This window comes from Protopterus annectens, chromosome 1.part0 (assembly GCF_019279795.1).
Source record: "Protopterus annectens isolate FY-2018-M chromosome 1.part0, PAN1.0, whole genome shotgun sequence".
Taxonomy (NCBI): Eukaryota; Metazoa; Chordata; order Ceratodontiformes; family Protopteridae; genus Protopterus; species Protopterus annectens.
In genome coordinates, this window is record NC_056725.1 from 1,868,223,233 (window position 1) to 1,868,246,953 (window position 23,721).

General features: G+C 43.4%; 1 protein-coding gene across 1 annotated transcript in view; it reads left to right on the plus strand.

Moving 5' to 3' along the window:
* Positions 1-23,721, plus strand: part of CPLANE1 (ciliogenesis and planar polarity effector 1) — a 4,248,669-nt gene that overhangs the window by 2,586,666 nt on the left and 1,638,282 nt on the right. Inside the window, exon 28 of the mRNA XM_044076333.1 lies at positions 17,252-17,349. Coding sequence (XP_043932268.1) covers positions 17,252-17,349 — 98 coding nt within the window. The remainder of the gene's footprint in view (positions 1-17,251; positions 17,350-23,721) is intronic.

Here is a 23,721-nt window from a genome sequence, read left to right on the forward strand (position 1 = left end):
TCGGCTCCAAACCCAGGTGTAAGAACAAAGGCGAGATGAACACTCCACATGGAACGTTATGGTAAGGACATAACTTCTATTTCATAACTCTTTAACTACAAGAGCTACACTAAAAATGTAAATGCGAAAGTTGTTCAGCAGACACTGACCTTTCCAACAGTGTAAATGCCGATAGTGCATATCAAAGTCATTATTAAATATTTGGTAAGGAATGCTGATATTGTGCACTTTTTTTACTTTTTTGGAAAAGCAAAGCACAATATCTTGGTCTATGTACCATGCAGACCCATACAATTTGAATTTAATTTGTTAGTATGAATGTCAGCTTTAAAATGATACCTTAACCATTACTGTGTGATGCTGCTTTCATGAGATATTCACAGAAATATGATTAATATATTATTTCTCATAATTGATAAATAAACAAAGCATAATATCTCACCACCTGTAACAGACAGAGCCTACACATCAGTGTAGAAGTTGTGCATCTGAATGTCATCTTCAAAATGACGCATCATTTATGTGATTACCATGCTCCCTCGCAAAGATATGGGCATAATAATGAGAAGTATTGTAAATGTATAATTTTCATATTCGTACAATACTAAACAAACTGTGATATCTGTACGTGTGTACAGTGCACAGACACAGTTCTTTTACCATGTTGTAAGGAGTAACACTGTCTTCAAAATGAGGTATTACTTCACACAATGAGATGCTCCCTTGCAAAGTTATTTACCAAAATATGAAAAAAAATCATAATTTCCATAACCTAAGTCCAAAACAAACTTTGATATCTGCACATGTGTCAAACATACAGGCACAATTCTTTTACCATGTGAGAACCAGCAATACTGTCTTCAAAGTGAGATATTACTTGACACAATCAGATGCTCCCTTGCAAAGTTATTTATCAAAATATGAAAAAAATCATAATTTCCATAACCTAAGCCCCAAACAAACTTTGATATCTGCACGTATCAAACATACAGGCACAATTATTTTACCATGTTGGACCAGCAATACTGTCTTCAAAATGAGATATTACTTGGCACATTCAGATGCTCCCTTGTAAAGTTATTTACCAAAATATGAAAAAAAAACATAATTTCCATAACCTAAGTCCGGAACAAACTTTGATATCTGCACATGTGTCAAACATACAGGCATAATTATTTTACCATGTTGGAACCAGCAATACTGTCTTCAAAATGAGATATTACTTGGCACATTCAGATGATCCCTTGCAAAGTTATTTTCCAAAATATGAAAACAAAATCATAATTTCCATAACCTAAGTCCCAAACAAAGTTTGATATCTGCACATGTGCACAACATACAGGCACAATTCTTTTACTGTGTTGGAACCAGCAATACTGTCTTCAAAATGAGTTATTACTTGACACACTGACATGCTCCCTTGCAAAGTTATTTACCAAAATATGAAAAAAAAATCATAATTCTGTAAACGTCTGGCCTTGTGAGCTGCCCATTGACTGTTTGCTGTTTTCCATATCTGTTTTCCATATCTGGCAAGGAATTATATCAGACCACATAAAATTACACACAATGACTGACAAGAGGGCACAGAAAGGGCACATGTAAAGAGAAAAAACAGGGTAAGGACTGCCGCTTCACTAATATGCCAAAGACAGGCATGGGGCTCCAAAAGTTGGTTATCTGGAGTGTCCCATAGCTGTGTTGGCTGCCCACTCAGACAGCTGATACCACTACAGTCAAATTACCTCCTTCAGTCTGCCTTTCCTACGCCTTTTCTATTTACATGTGTCCATTCAACAATGGACCTAAGGGATCAAGCTCTGTATTAATAAGCCCTTCCTGTCACGTAACCCTACACATGCCTGATAAAAACAGAATATAAAAAGAAGTATTGCAGGATGGTTACTGTGTGTGAGAAGGTCAAAAATCTCAGCTGTCTAGATGAAGCTGCATAGTTTTGGTCTGTTTATCAGAACAATTTGTGATTTTCTGGCAAATCAGAGGATGTAAGGCACTAAATAATAACATATATATTCATATCCATCATACAGTCTACCGCAAATCCTTTTCTTCTAGCAACTTTCTCATGTAAAAGCAAGAAATTGGAAATGTAACCCTGTCATAACTCTCAAGTGAAGTGTCCAGATTTTTCCTTTACAAAATGACAGAAAGAAAGTGGAGTGGGGGGGGTGGATTGCAATGGCTCCAAGTGGAGAAAAAAGCAAATATATGTATAAATGTCTGAAATACATTTGGGTTGCACAGTTAGGCTAGAATAAAATCACTGTAAGTGGTCTTAGGGTTTTCTCTAAGTGAAGTTAATTATTTTCTAGCCACTAACAAAACAAAGTTGCAGTTTTGTGCATTTCCTACACTGGTAACTCCTTCAGTGATGTGTGCTCAGATATTTAGTAATCATATGAATGCTATAAATCAGTACAGTGGTCTAACAATTAAAGCATGCAGTTACGACTAGGGCTTTGTTTCAAAATGAAGTCCTTCCTGCCCTCCCCTAAAACAATCAAACTGAACCATGTTATAATGCTATCACAAACATTTTCTTCTCCAGCTCTACTTACTAGCATAGCTAAATACTTTTTCACAAACCTTAAATTAAGAAAAAGTAATAGTCACATTTCCTCTGGATGAAATAACACAGATCAATATGGCCTTCAGTAATTTAATATAATTGAATCTTACAAATTTTTGCACTACATGCATCTAAGCATTGAAAAGGCCAAAGCAACAAATAAAAAAATTGAGAGCCAATAAAAAAGGTGTCTTCATCTTTCAACTCACGGAAATAAAACGTGGAAATAAAACATGGAAGAAAACATAATAATGCACAAGTACAGCAACTTGGAAATAAAGCCTTCCTAATGGGGCTCATATGGCAATGCAAACTATTAGAATAAAGCACAAACCATTCATGAAGTAAATAAAGGTTCATAAAAGCATATGATGGTTGGCCAAGGCAACTCAGATCATACATCAGTGCACTACCGTTTATGCTGCTAGACTAGATGTAATGTAAAATAACTGACTCTGAGTCTGTACTGATAATCCAAAATAGACTAGAAAACTTTGTTCTCAACCAATGCTTTTCATTAGCGCCCTACCCCTGCCTTCCAAGAGAAGTACAGCATGCATAATAAATGTGCATTGATACAGCTTTAATAAAAAAAAAAAAAATGTGCACTATCAAACAATAATAAAAATGAGATGTCGTCTCATGCATGGCACTTATTAATCTTTCAAATGCAGCAACCCATCATCTTAAAAAGGGCAGAAGAACTCCCCCGTCATACACCAGTACTGGCATGTACGCACCAGCATGCATTCAGCAGTAATAATTTATACACAGGAGTGTAAAAAATCTCAACACGCCACTACCTATAAAAAAAGCTATGACCCATGGAGAGTTTATATAGTGTACGCTACGGGATCTTCAAGAGCAACCTTGATGACTGGATGGAAAACCACAAACTTATCCCAGGGGTTCCACCTGTGTCCCTCACTGACAGGGCTGACAGGTGCTGACCGAGATTTCTTTTTTGGGATAAACTCTTGGCTGGGTTTCTAAGGGCCCCACGGCCATTAGCCGAGTAACTTCCTATGCTCCTATGTCTAGTTCTCTTGGTCTTTTTTATTAGGCTGTCTTTCCAAGAAATCGTTGGCTCTGTGCAGGAAGTCCAGACTTCAGTACCAAACTCTTTGACCTCCTCTCTGACTAAAATGGTGGATATTCCACCTTCCCCTTCAGAAATGAGCAAAAGGTCTTTCTCTAAACATGCCCCAGGTCTGAGATCCAAGAAGACACCCACATAGGAATGGTTCTGATGGATGTACCTCATTCCTCAGATATGCTGGCCTCCAAACAGGCACTGCCAAATGTAAAAGTGAGGATTGTGGAAGTGTAGGTGTCTGATCTGGGGCTGAAAAGGTACCTCAGCTAAATTAGCACCCTCAGACCAGATGGAAACATTAGGCACCTACATAATATTTGTTATGTCCCTTTCCAGTTTTTTCCCTTGTTTTCCTCTTCTGCCCCCCCCCCCCCTTTCTAAAATGAAACAATCTGGTCAAACCATACTGGGTCAATCTAAGGCATCAAGTCTCTAACTTCAGGTGCTTGTAAAGGAGATGTAGGGAGATGTAGACTAATCTGAAAATTCCCGGGGCTGAAGCCTTAGCAGACATTGCAGTGCTGGAAACCATGCTCTGCTCCAAGGCAAAAAAAAAAAAAAAACAAGTGACTTGCAGTAGGGATGATCGCTATCTGCAACTGACACTCATTCATTCATTGGGTGCAAACAGGCTGCCTGATCTATGGGAGGGCTGATAATTGTCAGGCACAGGAGGGGAAAGAAGAGCAGAAAATAAAACCTAAATGATGACTTCCAAATAATGTCAAACAGCTCTCTGATGGCCTCCTCTTGATGTACCCTTTGCACCGTAATGTAATTACACACACACACAGTTCATTCACTCCTTCACCAATCGCTCTCTCATACACACACACAGGCACATCTACATTCATACACACACTCTACATTCATTCATTTACCGATCGCTCTCTCATACACACACGCAGGCACTTAGGTTAATAGGTAGATACTAGGCTATCTGCCGTAGGGCATTTATAAGCCTAGCCAGAGTGTATTTGGCTTCCGCCTCCCTATTAGATTAGCCTACTGTGCCTCTGTAAAGTAGGTCACAGAAGGTACCCTTTTAAGATTAGTTTATTGTGCCTCTGTCTAGCAGGGACACAGAAGAAATCCCAGGGGTGAATTTGCGATTTCCCATCCACGCGTCCAGATTTCGCTTGAAGAGGGTCAGTGAGGGGTTATGTCTAACATGAACTGGGATTCTATTCCAGAGTGAGGGGCGCCTCTGGGAAATTAATCTGTCCCTCCAGCATGTCCTATTTATTTTTGTGCTGAGGTTTAGGTCCCTGGAGCATGTAGCTCTAAGGGACTTGGATTTTTTGAGGTGGAGCATATCCATTAATTCTGGGTTTGACATGGCTTTGTACGTCAGGCATAGATCGCCTCTAAGTAGGCAGTAAGGAGCTGAGTAGAGCTGGAGTTTCTTTAGTCGAGCTGCATAGGACATCAGTTTGTAACCCATGATCCTCTTGGTGAGGTACTTTTGGGGTCTCTCCAGTTGCTGCAGGTGTTGGGTAAGGTACATCCCAAAAGGGGCATTGTATTCAATTATGGGCCTGATGAGTGACGAGTAGAGGGGCACAATGACCTCTCTTGATCTAGATGCGAACCCTTTCGTGATAAGGTGGGCTATATAGAAGGTCTTTCTAACCACTTTGGCAACGTGATTATGAAAGGAGAGATTGCTATCGACGTTGGTCCCCAAATCTCTAATTACTTCTTCCGTACTTAATGGATTACCACCTCTGTGGTAATTTGTGGGCACCTTGTTTTTCCCAAAGGTGATGACTATGCACTTTTTAGCATTTAGCTTGAGGCCGTGGCTCTGGCACCAAGCATCCGTCTCTGTGAGACCCTTTTGGAGGATGCTTGTGTCAGCTGCAGATTCGATTATGGCCCCCAGTTTGCAGCCATAATCCCCCTGTGTTAGCCTGAACCTCAGAGTTGTATATACCGAACAAGAGAGGTCCCAGAACTGAGCCCTGTGGGACGCCACTTGTAACTGGTTTGGATTCGGACATGGCACCTGCGATTCTGACCATGTGGGTTCTATCTCTGAGCCAGTTTGCAACCCATCTTGTGATATAGGGGTTGATATTTAAGCTGGTAAGCTTATTTATGATGCCCGAGTGGGATATTGTGTCGAAGGCTTTTGCGAGGTCCAGGTAGGCTGTGTGGACTACCTTACCCTCATCTATGGCTTTGGTAACTGTTTCAAAGAAATCAACTAGGTTTAAGAGGCAAGATCTGCCCTTAAAGCCGAATTGGGTAGGGTCCAGTGTCTGGAGGCTCCCAATGTCTTTGTTTATGAGTTCCATTCCATCTACATTCATACACACATTCTGCATTCATCATTTACCGATCGCTCTCTCATTCATACACGCAGGCACTTCTACATTCATACACACACTCTGCATTCATTCATTTACCACGGTCACATCGATGCTATAAAACAGTTTTGACCCAGCACTGAATGTGGAAATCAGCGAATAAAGTGTCTGTCTACTCTCACGCTCATTTTTTTTCGTGATTTTGCAAGTTTAATAAAATATCAAAACTTCCAACACCCAAGTTCTGAATATATTTAATTATTATAAGAAGCAGCAGACTGTCACATAAATATGACATACATATGATATCACACAATGACAACAAGTAAAGAAAGAAAGTTTAGGTCTGGGGGTGGCGTAGTTTGGCAAGCGGCAGCTTGGATTGCAAGAATCCAATTGGCTGTCATCACTTGCTTCACGGAAAACATACAGAATCGGCTTGCAGATGCACAGTGCATGGCAAGCCGATTTTCTCCAAAATGTTAAATACAAGCATGATGTTACTCCACCATGAAAACAAAGTTGAGAGGGTACCTGACAAAGTTCAGGCACTTTTTCAACTTAGTTTCTAACAGTGGAGCTAAAAAGGGATTGTGACTTTACCGGCACTTGTGGAAGGCACTCGGGTGAAACAGCTTACATTTTCAAGCGCCTCACAGAGCGCTCAGGTGTAAGCACTAAGGTGCCCTGAGAAGTTACATGGGGTTAATGAGTTAAGTTCCTATCCCTTTTAACTGGCCTCTTTAGTTCATTCACATTCCACCATGCCAATGACCAATTCACCAAGCCCCTCCCTTGGCACCTTCCCCATCCAACATCATTCAAAATAACTGTCCATTCTCCTGAATAATGAACCTTCCACACTTCTAGAGATTCCCCCTGACTGCAAGTTTGATTATGGCTCGCATTAATTCAGAACTGATCATTAAAGACCATATGCTCCACAGACTGTCTTCCCCTTCAGTCCTTTCCCACTCCCTCACAAACTTTCCATCCTGACCTCCCCCACAACCTGTAAAAAAACTATATACAGCCATATTTGAAAAGCTTCCAAGGTTGAAGATCTGTTATCTCCTCTGACGCATGTGATACCTCCTCTCTCAACCATAGCTATGGCTGAAGTAAACATTGCATATAGGGATACTTCCCCCCAGACTGCTCAAACATATGCACCTCACCCGTTGCAAATCAAAGTGACTACCTCAACTACTGTCCATCAAATGGTAGAAATAACTTCAGAACAAAATAACTACATGTTAAGTTGTCCATCTCGCCTTCATTCTTGCTGGATGGGTTCGGAGCCGACCTCTGCTCCGACTCAGCCACTCTAAAAGCTCGAGAGTTGGTTCCACCGGCTCGAGGCTCCCCTTATATCCCACAATGCTAGGCGGTATTACCTCAGATCTCGTTTGCCGCTACAGCTATCGAGACGTGTTGCTTCACCGGCTTCAGGTTAGTGTAGGAAATAGTTTAAAAAGTTGATTAAAAACCCTTTAATTTAGTTTTCCATACAGTTTCCCCTTACCTTAAAGGTCTTTGATCCCTTTCTTCTAGTTCTTAACCTTTTTTTACCTCAAGAAGTTATATGTTCTTCCCTTAGGCCTTCGGGCCCTCCCATCCCCTTGGAGTGTATGTGTTTTTTCTGTAGGGTCTTTATAATACTAAATAGCTAATTTATTTAGTTTAAGTTTTCTGTTTTTAGTGTATAGTGTAATCGGTGTGTTTGTGTTTGTGTGTGGTTACACTTGTTCCTTGATATTTCCAAGGATTCGAAGGTCTCAGGCTTCAAGAAGTGTGACTCGTGCTGTCAGAAAATGTCTCTGACAGACGGTCACACTTCTTGTGTGTACTGCCTGGGACCTTTACACCTGCAGGACTCTTGTGCTGTATGCCATGGCTTCAGCCCTAGAGTCCTGCAGGAAAGAAAGAACAAGCTCATTTTAAAGGGCTTGCTTAAGCCTGAGGGTCCCCCGACTGCTTCTTCGGGTAAACCCTCTAAGGCTCCCAAGGCTTCGACTCCAGCTACTGAGTTGACGCCTAAGACATCGAAGTCTACTACAACATCGGCTCCGGCTGGAGCCGATGAGACTCAAACTGCTACTTCTGTGGTTCCCTCGGCTCCGGCTGGAGCCGAGGCATTGGAAATTTCTGAGTCGGCTCCGATCAGACCATCGGAACCGACATCTAGAAAGAGGTCCAGGTCACCGTCCCTTGGCTCTGTTCATTCGGCTCCAGCATCTCCCTTGCTGTCTGAACGGAGCCATAGATCTCACTCCTCTAGATCATCGAGGCTTTCTGATCATGACCTTCAGAGGGTAGTGAGTCGACTTCTTAAGTCCGAGGCACTGGCCCAAATGCTTCAGAGCCCGACTCATCAGTCGATGCTTAACCCTATCCTCAAAAGTTCCTCCTCCGACTCCTTTGAGCTCGGAGCCGGGGCGTTTCGGAACCGAGACTGTGGTAGCGTCGGAACCGATACAGTTGTCTTCGGTTCCGTCGTCGGCTCCGATTTCTTCCTTGGAAGAATCTCGGCGCCGGACTTCCCTCGTCGGCTCCGAGGGGGTGAGTGGCATCGGACCCTTGTCCGACCCCACTCTCCCTCTCGGCGCTTCGGCGCTGGTGAGTTCGGCTCCGACATCGGCCTCGGAGCCATCGCTGTCGGTGCCGAGGGAGGTTTTCAGCTTTTTGGAGCGAGGACCTCTGGCTCTGCCTGACAGGGGTGCATTCGAGGTCATGCGGAGTGTGTTGGAACCCGGTTCAACTCCTCAGTCGGCTCCGTCCGTCCCTCCCTCTTCGGTGCCTCAGGTTATGTCTACTCACTCCCTCATCCCAGACCGCAGAGAGCCAGCTCCTCAAGAATCCCCTGTGGGGATCTCATCCTCTTCCGAGGCCTCTCCTGAATTGGCAGGGGAGCCCCCTAGGAAGAGAAAGTGCAAGAGGAAGCACATAGACTCACCTGAGTCTGTCACCTCTGACACGGATTTAGAGGATTCCGAGGGTTCCCCCCATTCCCCCTCTGAAGATGTCTCATTTGCAGACATCCTAGAGATCCCGAAACAGAGGGGAAATTGGCCAGCCCTTAACCCTTCGGAGGATGAATCTGTGTATCTTGAGGCGTTTGGCTCTCGCCCTTCCACCTCATGGGTGTCCCCCCCCCTTTGACCCCCTCATGCAGGTGGCAGCTAAAAAGGCTTGGATGGCTCCTGACTCTGTGGATCCTACCCCCAGGAGACCTTCAAAGTTTATCACAGCACCAGCAGATAAGCAGTTTCTGACTAAGGGAGTTTCTGTGGATGCTATGGTGGTAGCTGCCGCCACTAAGAAGGAGCTAGCCGATCCTTCGGTGCCTGTCCATCCTCCTAACAAGGAATCTAGGTCTATGGACAGGTACGGGAAGCGGATGTTTTCGTCAGCGACCTTTGCTATGCGTTCGCTGAACTACCTCTGTCATTTCACTTGTCTTCAAAGAGACTTGATCAAGGAAGCGAGTGAGATGTTAAAGGATCCTACAGCTGCGGGTTTTCAGGACAAGATGAACGCTCAGCTGGCTACCCTAAATTCTATAGCTAACTCCTCCATGCACCTCCTCTCATATGCGGCTGATGGAGCGAGCAGAGCCGCAGGGACAGGTGTGGCCTTATGCCGGCATGCCTGGATGCGGCTATGCAATTTTGCAGACCCCTTTAAAACGTCTTTCACTAATTCCCAGTTTGATGGATCATCCCTCTTTGGTCCTCAAGTGAAAGAAACCTTGTCGAGGTGCGAGACGGATGGCAAAACTCTTTCTGCCGTCGGAGTCCGTTTTTCTACTCCTTCTAGGCCTTACCCCAAAGGCCAGAAAAGTGGAAAAATGTGGTTCCGCAAACAATCTCAAGGGACTTTGCCTGACGCACAGAGTCGGTTCCCCTCCAGAGGCAGAGGGGAACAATAATGGTAGACGTCGCCCTAGAGGCAGGGGGGGTCCGCAGAACCAGGGCAATCGAGAAACCTTTTCCGATAAGCCCTGAGGTGTTGCCCGATTGTCCACCTTCGGAGGCAGTCGGGGGAAGATTGTCACTGTACCCAGAAGCCTGGCGATCCGTAACTCAAGACAAGTGGGTACAGTCCATCATTTCCGAAGGCTATTCCATTCCGTTCTTTCGCATTCCAAATCAATCAAAAAAATCCCTTCCAGATGTTCCACCCGCTCAAAGGGATCAAGCAGCGTTGGAAATATCAAAGTTGCTTGCAAAAAGAGCCATTCAGCCAGTGCCAGTAGACCAGCAAGGATCCGGAATCTACTCCAAGTTCTTTTTGGTTCCAAAGAAAACAGGGGACTGGAGACCCATTTTGGATCTCAGTATCTTGAACAAGTCTGTCAAGAAAACAAGATTTCGGATGGTCACGCTACAATCCATCCTACCCCTATTGGGAAAGGAAAACTGGATGTGCTCTATAGACCTCCAGGATGCGTACTATCATATAAAAATGAACAGACGCTCCAGGAGATTCCTCCGCTTCAGGCTGGGAACCAGTCACTTTCAATTCAGAGCCCTGCCCTTTGGACTCACCACTGCCCCCCGGGTGTTTACCAAATGCATGGCAGTGGTAGCTTCTCACCTGAGACGTCAAGGATTCCAGGTGTTTCCATACTTAGACGACTGGCTCCTCACAGCTCGTACCAAGCATCTTCTTCTAATTGCCAGAGACTACACCTTTCGCATTTTTCGAAAGTTAGGTATTTCAATAAATTGCGAAAAGTCTGTTTTGTCGCCTTGTCGTGCTATTACCTTCATAGGCGCAAATCTAGGCACAGTCAACATGTCTGCGAGACTCACAGACCAAAGAATAGTAGACATCCACAAACTGGTCTCCCTCCTTTTCCACAGCAACAGAGTCAAAGTCAGATTAGTTCTAAAAGTACTGGGGATTATGGCGGCTGCTATCCCTCTACTTCTATTAGCCAGATTTCACATGAGAATCCTTCAATGGATGCTCTTCACACAATGGTCGTATCAACAACTTCCGGTGTCCCACACCATTGTGATTACGCAAGCATGCAGGAATCATCTTCTTTGGTGGATTTCTTCCCCCCAGCTCTTCCTAGGAAGACCATTTGTCCCTCCCCCCCGGTTGCTACTCTGACAACGGACGCCTCCCTGATCGGGTGGGGGGGGCATTATCAGGGCAGGACAGTCCAGGGCATATGGCAACCAGACGAATGCCACTTGCATATAAATGTTCTAGAGATGAGAGCAGTGCTTCTAGCATTGCAAGCCCTTCAAGACTCTCTTCCCTTGGGAACGATAGCAATTCAGACGGACAACATGTCTGTAGTGTGGTATATCAACAAACAAGGCGGAATCAGGTCCTACCCCCTATGTCGAGAAGCACTCAGACTGTGGCAATGGGCGATTTCTTCTCAGCGGTTTCTGATAGCAACGCACATCCCCGGGAAGTCCAATCTCATTGCGGACAAGTTGAGCAGAGCTATCCTCATGCCTCACGAGTGGTCTCTGAAAGATTCTATCTTGGAGAAAATTTTTCTCAAGTGGGGTCAGCCTTGCTGCGACCTTTTTGCTACTCCCCAAAACAGCAAGTGCAAAGATTATTTTACCCTCTTCCCCTTACCAGGCCAGCCCAGCAGAGACGCTCTAGTCCAAGATTGGCCCCGGGGACTTCTGTATGCATTACCTCCCTTCCCACTAATCTCTCAGGTGATACAGAAAGCTATCGCTCAGAAGGCATCATTGATCCTCATTGCTCCTCATTGCTCCTTACTGGCCTCGACAGGTTTGGTTCCCCTTTCTACATCAATTTCTGTTGGAGCAACCCTGGCATCTGGACCTAGTTCCAGATCTTTTGATCCATCAGTCGGGTCAGTTACATCGCTCCCTCCCCTCTCTGAACCTCACTGCTTGGTTCCTCCAGTTCCTACCTTAGCCTGGCTTCCTCAAATATCTCACTCTGTTCGAGATATTTTGATAGCTTCCCATAAATCTTCCACTCGGAAGATTTATCTTAGTAAGTGGAAACGTTTCTCCTATTGGGCTCAAGGAAGGGACATAGATCCTTTCACTGCTCCCATCCAAATAGTCCTTGATTTTCTAGCTGAACTTTTCCATGCAGGTTCATCTCCTTCTACTCTGAAAGTTCAATTGGCAGCTATATCTAACTTTCATGTGGGCATCTCAGATTCTGCCATCATGTCTCACAAACTTTGCAAAGCTTTCTTGAAGGGAGTTTTTCTTCTTAGACCTCCTATAAGAAATCCTCCTCCGTCTTGGGACCTTAATTTAGTTCTCACATCTTTGATTCTTCCCCCTTTTGAACCTGCAGCTTCCTGTTCAATGAAATTGCTATCCTGGAAGACTCTCTTTCTGGTAGCCATTACTTCAGCTAGGAGGGTCTCAGAGCTTCATGCACTCAGCAGTCGACCACCGTATCTGTTGTTTCATAAGGATAGGGTATCCTTACGGACCAATCCATCCTTTTTACCTAAAGTAGCCTCGGCGGCAAATCTAAATCAAAACATTGACCTCCCTGTGTTTTTTCCTAACTTTTCTAACAGGTCTGAACAAAAACTGCATTGGCTAGATGTTCATCGTCAATTAAGGTATTATTTGGATAGGACCAGACAGATCAGAAAAACTGACCAGTTGTTTGTCTCTTATGCAGAAGGCAGAAAGGGCCTTTCAGTTTCGAAGGTATCACTTTCCAGATGGCTAACATCCCTGATTTCCTTTGTGTATGAAATTAGACACCAGAAGTTGCCTAACAAACCAAAGGCCCATTCGACTAGAGCTTTGGCTACCTCTATAGCTTTCCAAGACAGGCTGCCTATTGATACCATTTGTGCAGCAGCTACATGGGCTACTCCTCGCACTTTCATTTCTCATTATAAGTTGGATTTAGCTTCTAGACATAGAGCTAATTTTGGTTCCACTGTACTCAAGAGTCTGTTCCGATAGGCCACCGGGACAAGGTGCTAGGACGCGGTCCCATCCAGCAAGAATGAAGGCGAGATGGACAACTTAACATATAGAAGTTATGTTCTTACCATAACGTTCCATGTTAGTTGTCTTCTTCTCTTCTTTCTTGGCCCCACCCTCCTTCCCCCTAGCCTGGACAGACCTAGAGGAGTTTGATTGTGACCTCTCTTTCTACCACCTCTATTGGATATAGGTATATGCTATTCTGTGCATATATTCCTCCATCGGGCTTCAGGTCACCTTCTTCCCTTCTTTTTATAGAGGTGGGGTTTCCCTTTTCCAGTAGTTCTGGATTTATTATTGGCTGGGCCTAGCTTACAAACGAGATCTGAGGTAATACCGCCTAGCATTGTGGGATATAAGGGGAGCCTCGAGCCGGTGGAACCAACTCTCGAGCTTTTAGAGTGGCCGAGTCGGAGCCGAGGTCGGCTCCGAACCCATCCAGCAAGAAAGAAGGCGAGAAGAAGACAACTAACATGGAACGTTATGGTAAGAACATAACTTCTATTTCTTGCTATGAACCATTTCCCCAGCTCACCATATTCACATATCCCATAAAAAAGCGATAGGCTCATCTGTTCATATGGCCAGTGATGTTATTAATCACTAGAATCTACAGCATAAATCCCAGTCATTACCATTTTCAATGTAAAACACAATATTAATTAACTCTCAAATTAACAAACCATCACAAAACATTTCCCATATTCACACATTAAACTTGCTAAAAAAAAAAAAGTATTATTCTCAAGAACATAGATCTTCAAAAAAAGCAAATATCTTCTTATCCCCACACAATAACAAGGTGGAGATTGACAGTCACATACAATCACATAATAGGTTGCTACTAGGCTATTGGCCCTAGGGCCTATACAAGCCTAGCCATAACAATTCCCTGGATATTTCTTCCCTGGACCCCTGTCTAGCAGGACGACTGACGTGATCCCTGGGGTGAATTTCCTATCTCCCTTCCAGTCGTCAAGGTTCCTTTTGAAGAGGGCCAAGGAGGCACTCTGCTTGACATGTATGGGCAGTCATTACAGAGTATGGGGAGTCTCTGGGTCAGGAACTTATCCCTCCAGCATGTTTTGTTCAGTGTGTTGACAAGGTTTAGATCCCTGGAGCATGTGGCTCTGAGGGATTGGGATGTCTTTAAGTGGAGCATGTTCAACAGCTCTGGGTTTGACATGGCCTTGTATGTTAAGCAGAGATCGCCTCTGAGTAGATGATATGCCACAGAGTATAGCTGGAGTTTTTTTAGACGGTCAGCATAGGGCATCTGCTTTAGGCCTGTGATACTTTTAGTGAGGTAATTCTGCGGCCTTTCCAGCTGTTGCAGATGTCTTGTGAGGTACGTACCAAATGGGGTGTTGTACACTATAATGGGGCTAACGAGGAATGAGTACAGTGGGACAATTACCTCCTTTTTTCTGGATGAAAAGCCTTTAGTGATGAGGTGTGCCACATAGAAGGATTTTTTGACTGTTGTGGCGATGTGGTTATCGAAGGTGAGACCACTGTCCACCTGTGGCCCTACGTCTCTCATCACACTTTCGGTGTTTAGTGTAATGCCACCTATGTGATAATTCATTGGTACATGTTTTTTTCCCAAAGGGGATAACTATACACTTCTTGGCATTAAGCTTGAGCCCATGGCTCTGGCACCAAGCATTTGTTTCTGTAAGGCCCTTTTGTAGAATATCCACATCATTTGGGGATTCAATAATGGCTCCCAGTTTGCAGTCATCTGCGAACTTTGTTAGCCAGAGTCCCTTAGTGTTGGCCTGTACTTCAGAGAAGTAGATGACAAACAAGAGCGGTCCCAGGACTGAACCCTGAGATACACCACTTATCACTTGTCTGGAGCTGGATTTGGAGTTGGCTACTTTTACAGTCTGGGTTCTGTCAGTAAGCCAGTTGGCAACCCATTGAGTGACGTAGGGATTAATGTCCAGTTTGGTAAGTTTATCTATGATTTCAGAGTGGGGGATGGTGTCAAAGGCCTTGGCGAGGTCCAGATAGGCTGTGTGGACTGCCTTATCCTCGTCCACAGCTCTGGAGACTGATTTGAAGAAGTCAATCAGGTTCAGGAGACAAGATTGGCCCTTCACAAACCCAAACTGGGTGGGGTCCAGTGTTTGAAGGTTGCCAATGTCTTTGTTTATAAGTTCCATGATAATGCGTAAATCCCTTATGTCAAATTAATATCCATAAAAGAAACAAAAGAAAGTCTTAAAAGTATGTCACAGGGCAGTTTTCCGGATAAACCACAGCTTATATCTCTGACTTAGAAGAAATTTTACAATTCATTGGCCTATCCAAACCTCTCCCCCACTGCATATCTATGTCCAGCACATTTCATTTTCAAAAACCTAAGAATAAAATTAACGAAACATATCAAACAGAAGTTTGGCCTCATTCAGATAACTTAATCCCAGTCTCAGTAGTAGCAACTTGTGTTACTACTGTGTAAGAAAGAAAGAAAATAAACTTTTCTGTCCACGTATTGTCCATATTTTATCATCTTCCATTTGCTGTTTGTAATATACACTCACTTCTGCAGCATCTGTTGTTTCTGAAACAATGGAAAGGACTTTACAGCTCCTGGACCCGATGCATCTTCTAATGCTGCATCTGCACATCACATGAGTCTTGCCGTGCTTCCCTGGAATCTGTGCTAAACATGTTAGTAGGCTTTGTGGCAATCCTTCAGCTTGGGCTGGTCAGGAAATGTCTTGGGTCTCTCTGGAAAAAAATCTTGAATGCTGGAGGGTACTGAAGCCTCCACCCAAGTCTTTTCTGCTTACACATTTGAATTACTGACAAAAAAAATAGATTTTCCTTCCCATTTCCAACTTAAAAAACAACTCAACAAATACAGATGCTTCACCAATTGCCCAGATGGAACTTGGTCCCCACAGAATGTCCAACAGTCTTTTCTCTAAGGTATAGGTTTGAAAACCTATGATTGATCAAGATTTCTTTATTGCTTCCCTGACTGGTTGCTAAGCTGTCCTGTGGGCCCTTTCCACCAGTATCAGACTTTTTTCCATTACCAGTGACTTAGCTAGCATTTAGCACAAAATTTAGACAAAGACCTTTCCAGCACTTCAACCGAACAAAGATTCTTCCTTCTTCAATCTTCTAATTTTAATAATTTTGCCTTTATATATTCACTTCTTGCCTTTGCCTCTTTCATCCTGGCTTTCAGTTCTGCATTCTCACTTACCAGTCCTTGCAGAGGCATGGTCAGACAGAGTCATCTCCACTTCCTCTCCTTATTTTCCCCCTGGACTGCAGAGTGATCCTTCAGAGTCTGCTTCATATCTTTAATTTCCAACCAAATAGTTGTAAGCTAGACTTCTAGATGAGCATTCTGCATATCAACATACTCATTCTTGAGACTCGGCCATTCTTTGTGATTGCTGGAGTATCATTGATTCTTTCTTCGAAGATCAGGAGCTGCCTTTATGATTGTCCGATTGAGTTCTGCTCTGCATCCACGTACTGAACTTCTGGACAGTTCTTGTCACTGTATTTTAAAATTTTATCAGTATGTTACTCCTCCAAAACCCCTTTTTTGTAAATTGCAAGCAGCCCGTGGGAGGAAAAACCAGCTAACACACAGCATATCATACCAGAAATCTACGTACCATGTTTTTTTTAATCCTCCTATGCTGATCCAGTTGTCCTGTGTCAGTTGATTTCTGAGGATTTTGCACTTGTATTTCACTCATGTACCTTACTCTTAGGATCTAGGATGTATATCTAACATATGGCACATTGAAAGAGCCCAGGCTTTGGTATGCTGGCTGGATGTTTGGCTACTGTTGGCAAAATGTCTGCATAGTAACAAATACTGCAACAGTGATAAGTATGACATCTACTGTTATGGTAAGTTCTTATACAACAGTATTTTCTTTTCTTCTGCTTGCTAATCACACACAGCTTTTTAAGAGGAGCAGTTCGCAAACAGGAAGGAAATAGCTGTAGTAAAATGTTGCAGTCATGGAACATAGATTTCATACCAGAATACCTCTTTGGGACATTGAGTATCTACTGGAGTCCATTGATTTTAAGTTTATTTTCTAAAAGCTAGTAACTAATGCTCATTTGACTGATGATTCCTGAAATATTCTGTTGTTTGAGCCTCTGCTTATTTGCGGCACAGCTGTTTTAAAGAAGTAATTAGTGGCAGTTATGTCAAGATGAGAATAGTGTATTGCAGGAGAACACACACAGTTTTATGTAAACAACATTGTGTACTTGCTTCATTTTGTAGATGAGACTTCAGAACAACCAGGAAAAGTTTTTTGTAGTCCTAATATTGCAGTCAGAATTCGTCACTTGTCACAACTAAATGGCAGCCGCCAAGAAAAGGTAGGTGGTTTCAACTTAAGATGATGCTGACATATATAACTGCATACACAGATGTCCTTCTGTATCACTGTTGCAGTATACTTTACTATAAGAATTTCACACCTAGGACAGCCTGATGTTCTAGTATATTAAATTATGTACCATACTTCACACATGTGCTCCCACACAGGACAAAGGGCATAAAAGTAACATACGGATGCAGTTACCTAGAACTTCTTTGCTGCCAGTTCAAAAGCCATTGTCACTCGTTGGGCTGAACACCATGTTGCTTTGCTGAATACCTCTCCATTAGATAAGTAGCCCGTTGGGGTTGTTTTTTTCTTTTCTTTGGTCTTGTATTTTATCTTGCTTTCCTAGTATTTATGTCATCCAAGAAGTGAAAATGTCAGTGTGGGAGGCAGATTCCCCATAAGGATCATCACAAACAGTCTCTCTCTTGTTTGGGTGCTTCCCATGACCATATATTTTGTAGTATCTGTAAGGCTTTTGTGCCTAAGACATTCAGAAGCCATTTGTCTTCCCTGGCCATTTATCTTGAAAACTAATGGCTTAAACAGTTAACCCAAGGTAGCATGGCAGAATCCATTAACCTCAAGATACTCCCACTAGGTAAGAAGGCGACCAAGAAGTCTCAGTCAGATTGTTTAGCTGTCCAGCCTCCTTCGGATGCCCCTCTAGAAGCGAATAATAGCTCTGTAGGCTGTCCAGTGTCTGCATTGGATTCCTCTTCTGTGACCCCATTGGAGGCCTTCATGGATCCATCTTTTCGCGTGTCCTCTGAGGTTTTGCAGGTGTCTGCTTTGGACATCGAGGGGGAACCACCATTGATTACCTCAGAGGATCCTAGAGGGATGCCACAGATATTAGTCAGAGAGGAGGTTCCAGCTACTCTTATTGAATCTTGCCAGAGGTTGGAATGTCCATTATTTGTTAAGGCTGACATCCCTTCCAAGAAAAGACAAAAGACGAAGAATGTTTCAGTCCATCCTAAGGATTCTCAAAAGGAATGGCAAGAGTTTACTCAGGTTTTGTTTTCTGCCTTAATGGGCCTGAAGCTTCCTCAAGAGGTATCAGTGCCTGCTCCACCTTGCACCTCTAACCCTTCTAAACAGCCTTGGAACCTTGATTCCTCAGATGAGGATTCAGGGTCTGATGAGGGGGTCCTTGTCCTGTTCTTCACTGATGCCTTTGCCTTTTTTGGTTCTAATGAGGAGGAGTCTGTTAGCCCTGAGTCTCCTTTTTGAGTAGCTGCCCTTTGGGGGCACAGTTGCTAGGATGATGGAATGCTTTAAGTGGGATTCTTCTCAATTGTCTGATATTCAGTAGGGATATTATGAGTTGCTTCAGGTAGATACTCCTAAACCTTCTGCAGTTCCTCCTGTGTTGGCTGCTTTGTTTGATAATTTCATTGCTGCTTCCAAGTCTCCCGATTCTCAGCCTCCTGCTCCTAAGATTCCTGACAGGTTCTATAAGGTCTCTGAGGATTGTCAATTTTTATTTAATTGTCCTTCTGTTGATCCTGCTGTGGAGTCAGTCTCTTCTGACAAACCTTCCAAGCTATTGCCCTCTTCCATAGGATCATAGGCGGCTACTAGGCTATTGGCCTTGAGGCTCTTATAAGCCTAGCCAAGAGTTTAGCCCATGTTTAGACAAATCAGCACCTGATGCCCCTGTCCAGCAGGGACACGGGTGGAATCCCTGGGGTATGTTTTCTGTTTCCCATCCAGTTATCCAGGTTGCACTTAAAAAGGGGTAAAGAGGTACTCTGCTTGATGCTGAGGGGGGAGTCTGTTCCATAGACGAGGGAGTCTCTGGGACACAAATCTGTCCCTCCAACAAGTCTTGTTGATGTCGCAGACCAAGTTGAGGCCGAGCATGTGGGTTACTCGAGTGGAACTTGACTTCCGGATATGCAGCAGTCCCATCAAGGTGTGAGGTCCGTGATTGTCTTGTATGCCAGACAGAGGTCACCTCTGAGGAGTCTTTATGAACCTGAGTAGAGGAATAGGGCTTTTAGCCTATTTTGCGTATGGTAGATGTTTGAGGCCCTGGATTCTCCTGGTGAGGAACCTGTGTTGTCTCTCCATCTGCTGCATGTGCTTTGTGAGGTACATGCTGAAAGGGGCATTGTACTAAATAATGGGCCTTATAAAGAAAGAATACAGGGATGTTATGACCTCCTTGTCCCTGGATGAGATACCCTTACTTATGAGGTAGGCCATGTAGAAGGCTTTCCATACAGTGGAAGCAACATGGTGGTCAAATTCATGTTGCTATCAACCTGGGTGTCCAAATCCCTCACGACTGATTGTGTGCTTAGGACATTGTTATTAATGTGATAATTTGTGGGGACGTCACTCTCCCCAAAGGGGATGATGATGCATTTTTTGGTATTCAGCTTGAGGCTATGTTTCTGGTACCAGTCATTTGTCTGAGTGAGACCCTCTTGGAGGATGTCCACATCACTAGGGGAACTGATGACAGCACCCAGCTTGCAGTCATCTGCAAACTTGGTCAGTCATAGCCCACTGGTTTTGGCCCGCACCTCAGAAAAGTAAATGTCAAATAAAAGAGGCCCCAAGACCAAACCCTGGGGTATGTCGCTTGTTACAGGTCTACTGCTTGAGGTGACTTCCCCTATTTTGACTATGTGGGTTCTATCAGTGAGCCAGTTTGCTGCCATCTGGTAACATATGGATTGATGCCTAGTTGAGAGAGTTTATCTATTATGCCCGAGTGGGGTCTGTCACGAGTAGTTATTCTTGGCTTCATCTCCTGTCTTTGCCTGAGGACATTAAGGCTAGCTTGTTGGATGCTCCTTTGGGACTGCTGCTGCTGACCTGTTTAAGAGAAAGGCAAAGCATTGCAGGACCTTAAACATATTTTTGTCTCTCCTAAGCTCCAGATGAATTATTTTCTAGATCTGCTTTTTTTCCACAGGCAACCCTGCCAGGCCTCCAAGGGCAGGAAGGGTGGTAGGTGAGCCTCCTGTGCTAAGACTTCTCAGACCTCTGTGACCCAGAATCCTCCTTTATCTGATTAGCCGTCTGCTCTTTGACAATCCATCCCCCCACACACACACACACACACACACACACTCTCTTAGACCATGTTCCTTTGTCCCTTCGTTTTCCAATTTGGCTTTACACCACTTTTGACTTCGTTGTCATCCATCAGGGCTACTTCATAATATGGAAATCTGTTCTGTCCCTACTATTTCAGGGATTCCTCAACCTGCTGTAAAGCAACTTCCTCATTTCTTGGAGGTCCTAGGGTCCCTGGTGAACTTAAGGAACCATTCAGCCTGTTCTCCCTTCCCAAGTAGGAAAGAGGTTTTTATTCCTGGATGTTCTTAGTTCCTTGAAAGGAGGGCACTTGGAGACCTATTCTGGATCTCTCCCTGCTCAACACCTTTCTCAAGGTCCCCTCTTTTTGGATGCTTACTTTACAAACTCTGCTTCCTCTTTTACTACCCCAGGCTTCTCTGGTGTCTTTGGATCTGAAGTATGCTTACCATTGTATCCCTAATGACCCTCTTTTCAGGAAATGTTTGTTTGTAAAAGTTCAAAGGCACCAACCACTGTCCAAAAAACAACAAAAAATGTATAGCAGCTACCAACGATGAATGAACAGATGCACCAGCCAGAAAACTCCACACTAGTTTATTGAAGCTCCACATGAACACAATGAACGCTCTTGTCACAACATGCGTTTTCGTCCATAACGAAACCATTAATAGCAAAGGGTATTATAATTGTAACATAAAGGGAGTGATATATTTGGCTCTTTGTGACAAATGCAGTTCATTTTATGTTGGAAAGACCGAAAGGGTGCTGAGGAGGAGAATATATGAACACACTTATGATATTTCTAGGGCAGAAGAGACTAATTCTTTATATAAACATACTAAGGAATGTGATGGTTCAAAGTTTTTGTTTTTTGTATTGGAACATGTTAAAAAAGAGATTAGGGGTGGTTTATGGGAGGAATGGTTGGAATATAAAGAGCTTTGGTGGCAAATTATGTTAGAAGCCACAAAAGCACCAGGGTTAAATGAGCATATTTCATTAACATCGGTCCTAAAACTTAAAGCAGCCAAAATTTGAAGTCTTTTTTATATATTGCTACTTACTGTTTGGCCAGCAGATGGCGACAACATATTTCTTTTTGGTACTTTCGAAGAAAGTAGAAAGTGTAATATAAATGTATTAACAAAAAATCTAATTATTTATTTGTAATATCAAATTTTAATATGATAAGAAAATTTAATTGTGTTTATTCTTAGAATAACATGAGATTTTATTAGAAGTTTAGTGCACAATAATGATGCTTGAGTTTTAATTCATAAGTTCTATCTTAATTTTTAATATTAATGAGTCCTTGTGAGCCTGATAGGTTGCACTGAAATGCAAACTTTTCTATAGGATAATTTAAATTTGTTTTTATATATAAAGTGGTAATTTAAGTTAATTAGTATATCTGATGAAGTCCGTAATGTTTATGGACGAAAACGCATGTTGTGACAAGAGCGTTCATTGTGTTCGTGTGGAGCTTCAAATGTTTGTTTGTGTTTCTTCCTCTCATTTTCAGTTCTCTGCTTTGACCTTTGGCCTCTCTACTGCCCCAGGGCTATTCACAAGATGCCTAGCTCCTGTGATTGCTTTTTGCAGGTTCTAAGGCATTCAGAGTTTTCCTTATCTAGATAATCTGTTGTTTCACGCACCTTCTCTCAGGTCGCCTGTTTACAGGATCTGGAGTTCACCATCTCTCTTCTCAAAGTCTGGGGTTCACTGTCAACTTCCAAAAGTCCATCCTGACTGTCTGTCAGTATCATGTATATCTGGAATGCAGGATTCAGACAGTGCCAATGTTGGCCTCTCTTACACTTCCAAATGTTTTGTAATTGACAGCTTTCTTTCAGTCTCTTCTTCCTGTGACTCCTATTCCAGCCAGAGTGTTTCTTTGGGCCGTATGTTTCATGGCTTCTTCTATTCCAATGTTATAGGGAAGCCTCAGTAGTACCTCATGTTGGTTTGTCTGCAGCATTGCTATCCTCTGGATTCAGTGTACCTCTTCTTCCTGGTCTAAAAAGGAATTTGAGTGATGGATTTAACAGTTTGCTCTGTACTCTGGCCTGCTCTTTTAGCCTCCAGTCCCCTTTCAAGAACTGTTCAATGCCTCAGTTATGTAGCCACCTGAAAATTCAGGGTTTCTGGCCTCCCCATCAAATGTCACATCATATCAACATCAAAGAGACGAGAGCTCTGCTTTTGGCCTTTCAAGATTTTCACCCCATGTTCTGTACAGGCCCCTTGAAGCTGTACACAGACAACACTACAGTGATTTTGTATGTCAACAAGCAGAGACTCACATAGTCATACCTCTTTTTCAGGATGGCTCTTCAGGCCTGGGAAGGCGGCTATCAGTTAGTAGTTAACTCTTCTGGCAGTATACAGTCCTTCTGCGTGCAATCTAGTAGCAGACTCTTTGAGCAGGTCCAAAACACACTCTTGAATGGATGCTTCACAGAAACGTGTTTCTGAACATTGTCCATCGGTTGGGTGTTCCTCAGGTAGATCTTTTTGCCTCCCCTCTGAATGGGCAGCTCCCTCATCTCTGTTCCAGAGTGCATGCCATCTGGAGTGGAAGATGGACACCCTTTCTTTACCTTGGAAGGAGATGTTTCTTTACGCTTTCCCTCCTCTTCCTGTAAATTCTAGGAATCCTGCAGAAGATTCAGCTGGACTCCCCAAAAATCGTGCTAATGACTCCCTTTTGACCAAGACAGCACTGATTCCTCCTCTTAATGCATCTTTCCAGGGGAAGTCACCACAAGTTACTTTACCGGCTGGACTTTCTCACACAGGACAAGGGGTCTCTCATCCATCCTCACTTGCCCACTCTAAAACTGACACTATGGGTGATAAGGTTTTGATTCCTGTCAGGCACCTCTTTCCTTTGGACGTGCTGAGGGTTTTACAGGAGGCAAGGAAACTTATATGTTCAAATGGAAAGATTTTCTGTCTGGTGCCATGCATGCAACCAGAATTCTTTTTCATTGGGTGTCCTTTTGGTCCTGTCTTGTTTGTGGGAGTTGCTCCAGCCTGGCTTGACCTATTCTTCTGTGAAGTCCCATTTGTCAGCCATTTCTGCTTGTCTGTCCTTTAATCTTCCATTGGCTTCTTGTTTTGAGGTCAGTTTCTTAAAGGTGTCCTGCATGTTAAGCCTTCAAGGAAACATATTCCTCCTTCTTGGGACCTTAATTTTGTTTTGGAGAAATTGACTCAAGCTCTTTTTGAGCCTGCTGATTCAACTTCTTTGCAACTTTGTACTTGGAAGACTGTCTTGTTGCTGGCTGTTACTTCTGCTTGG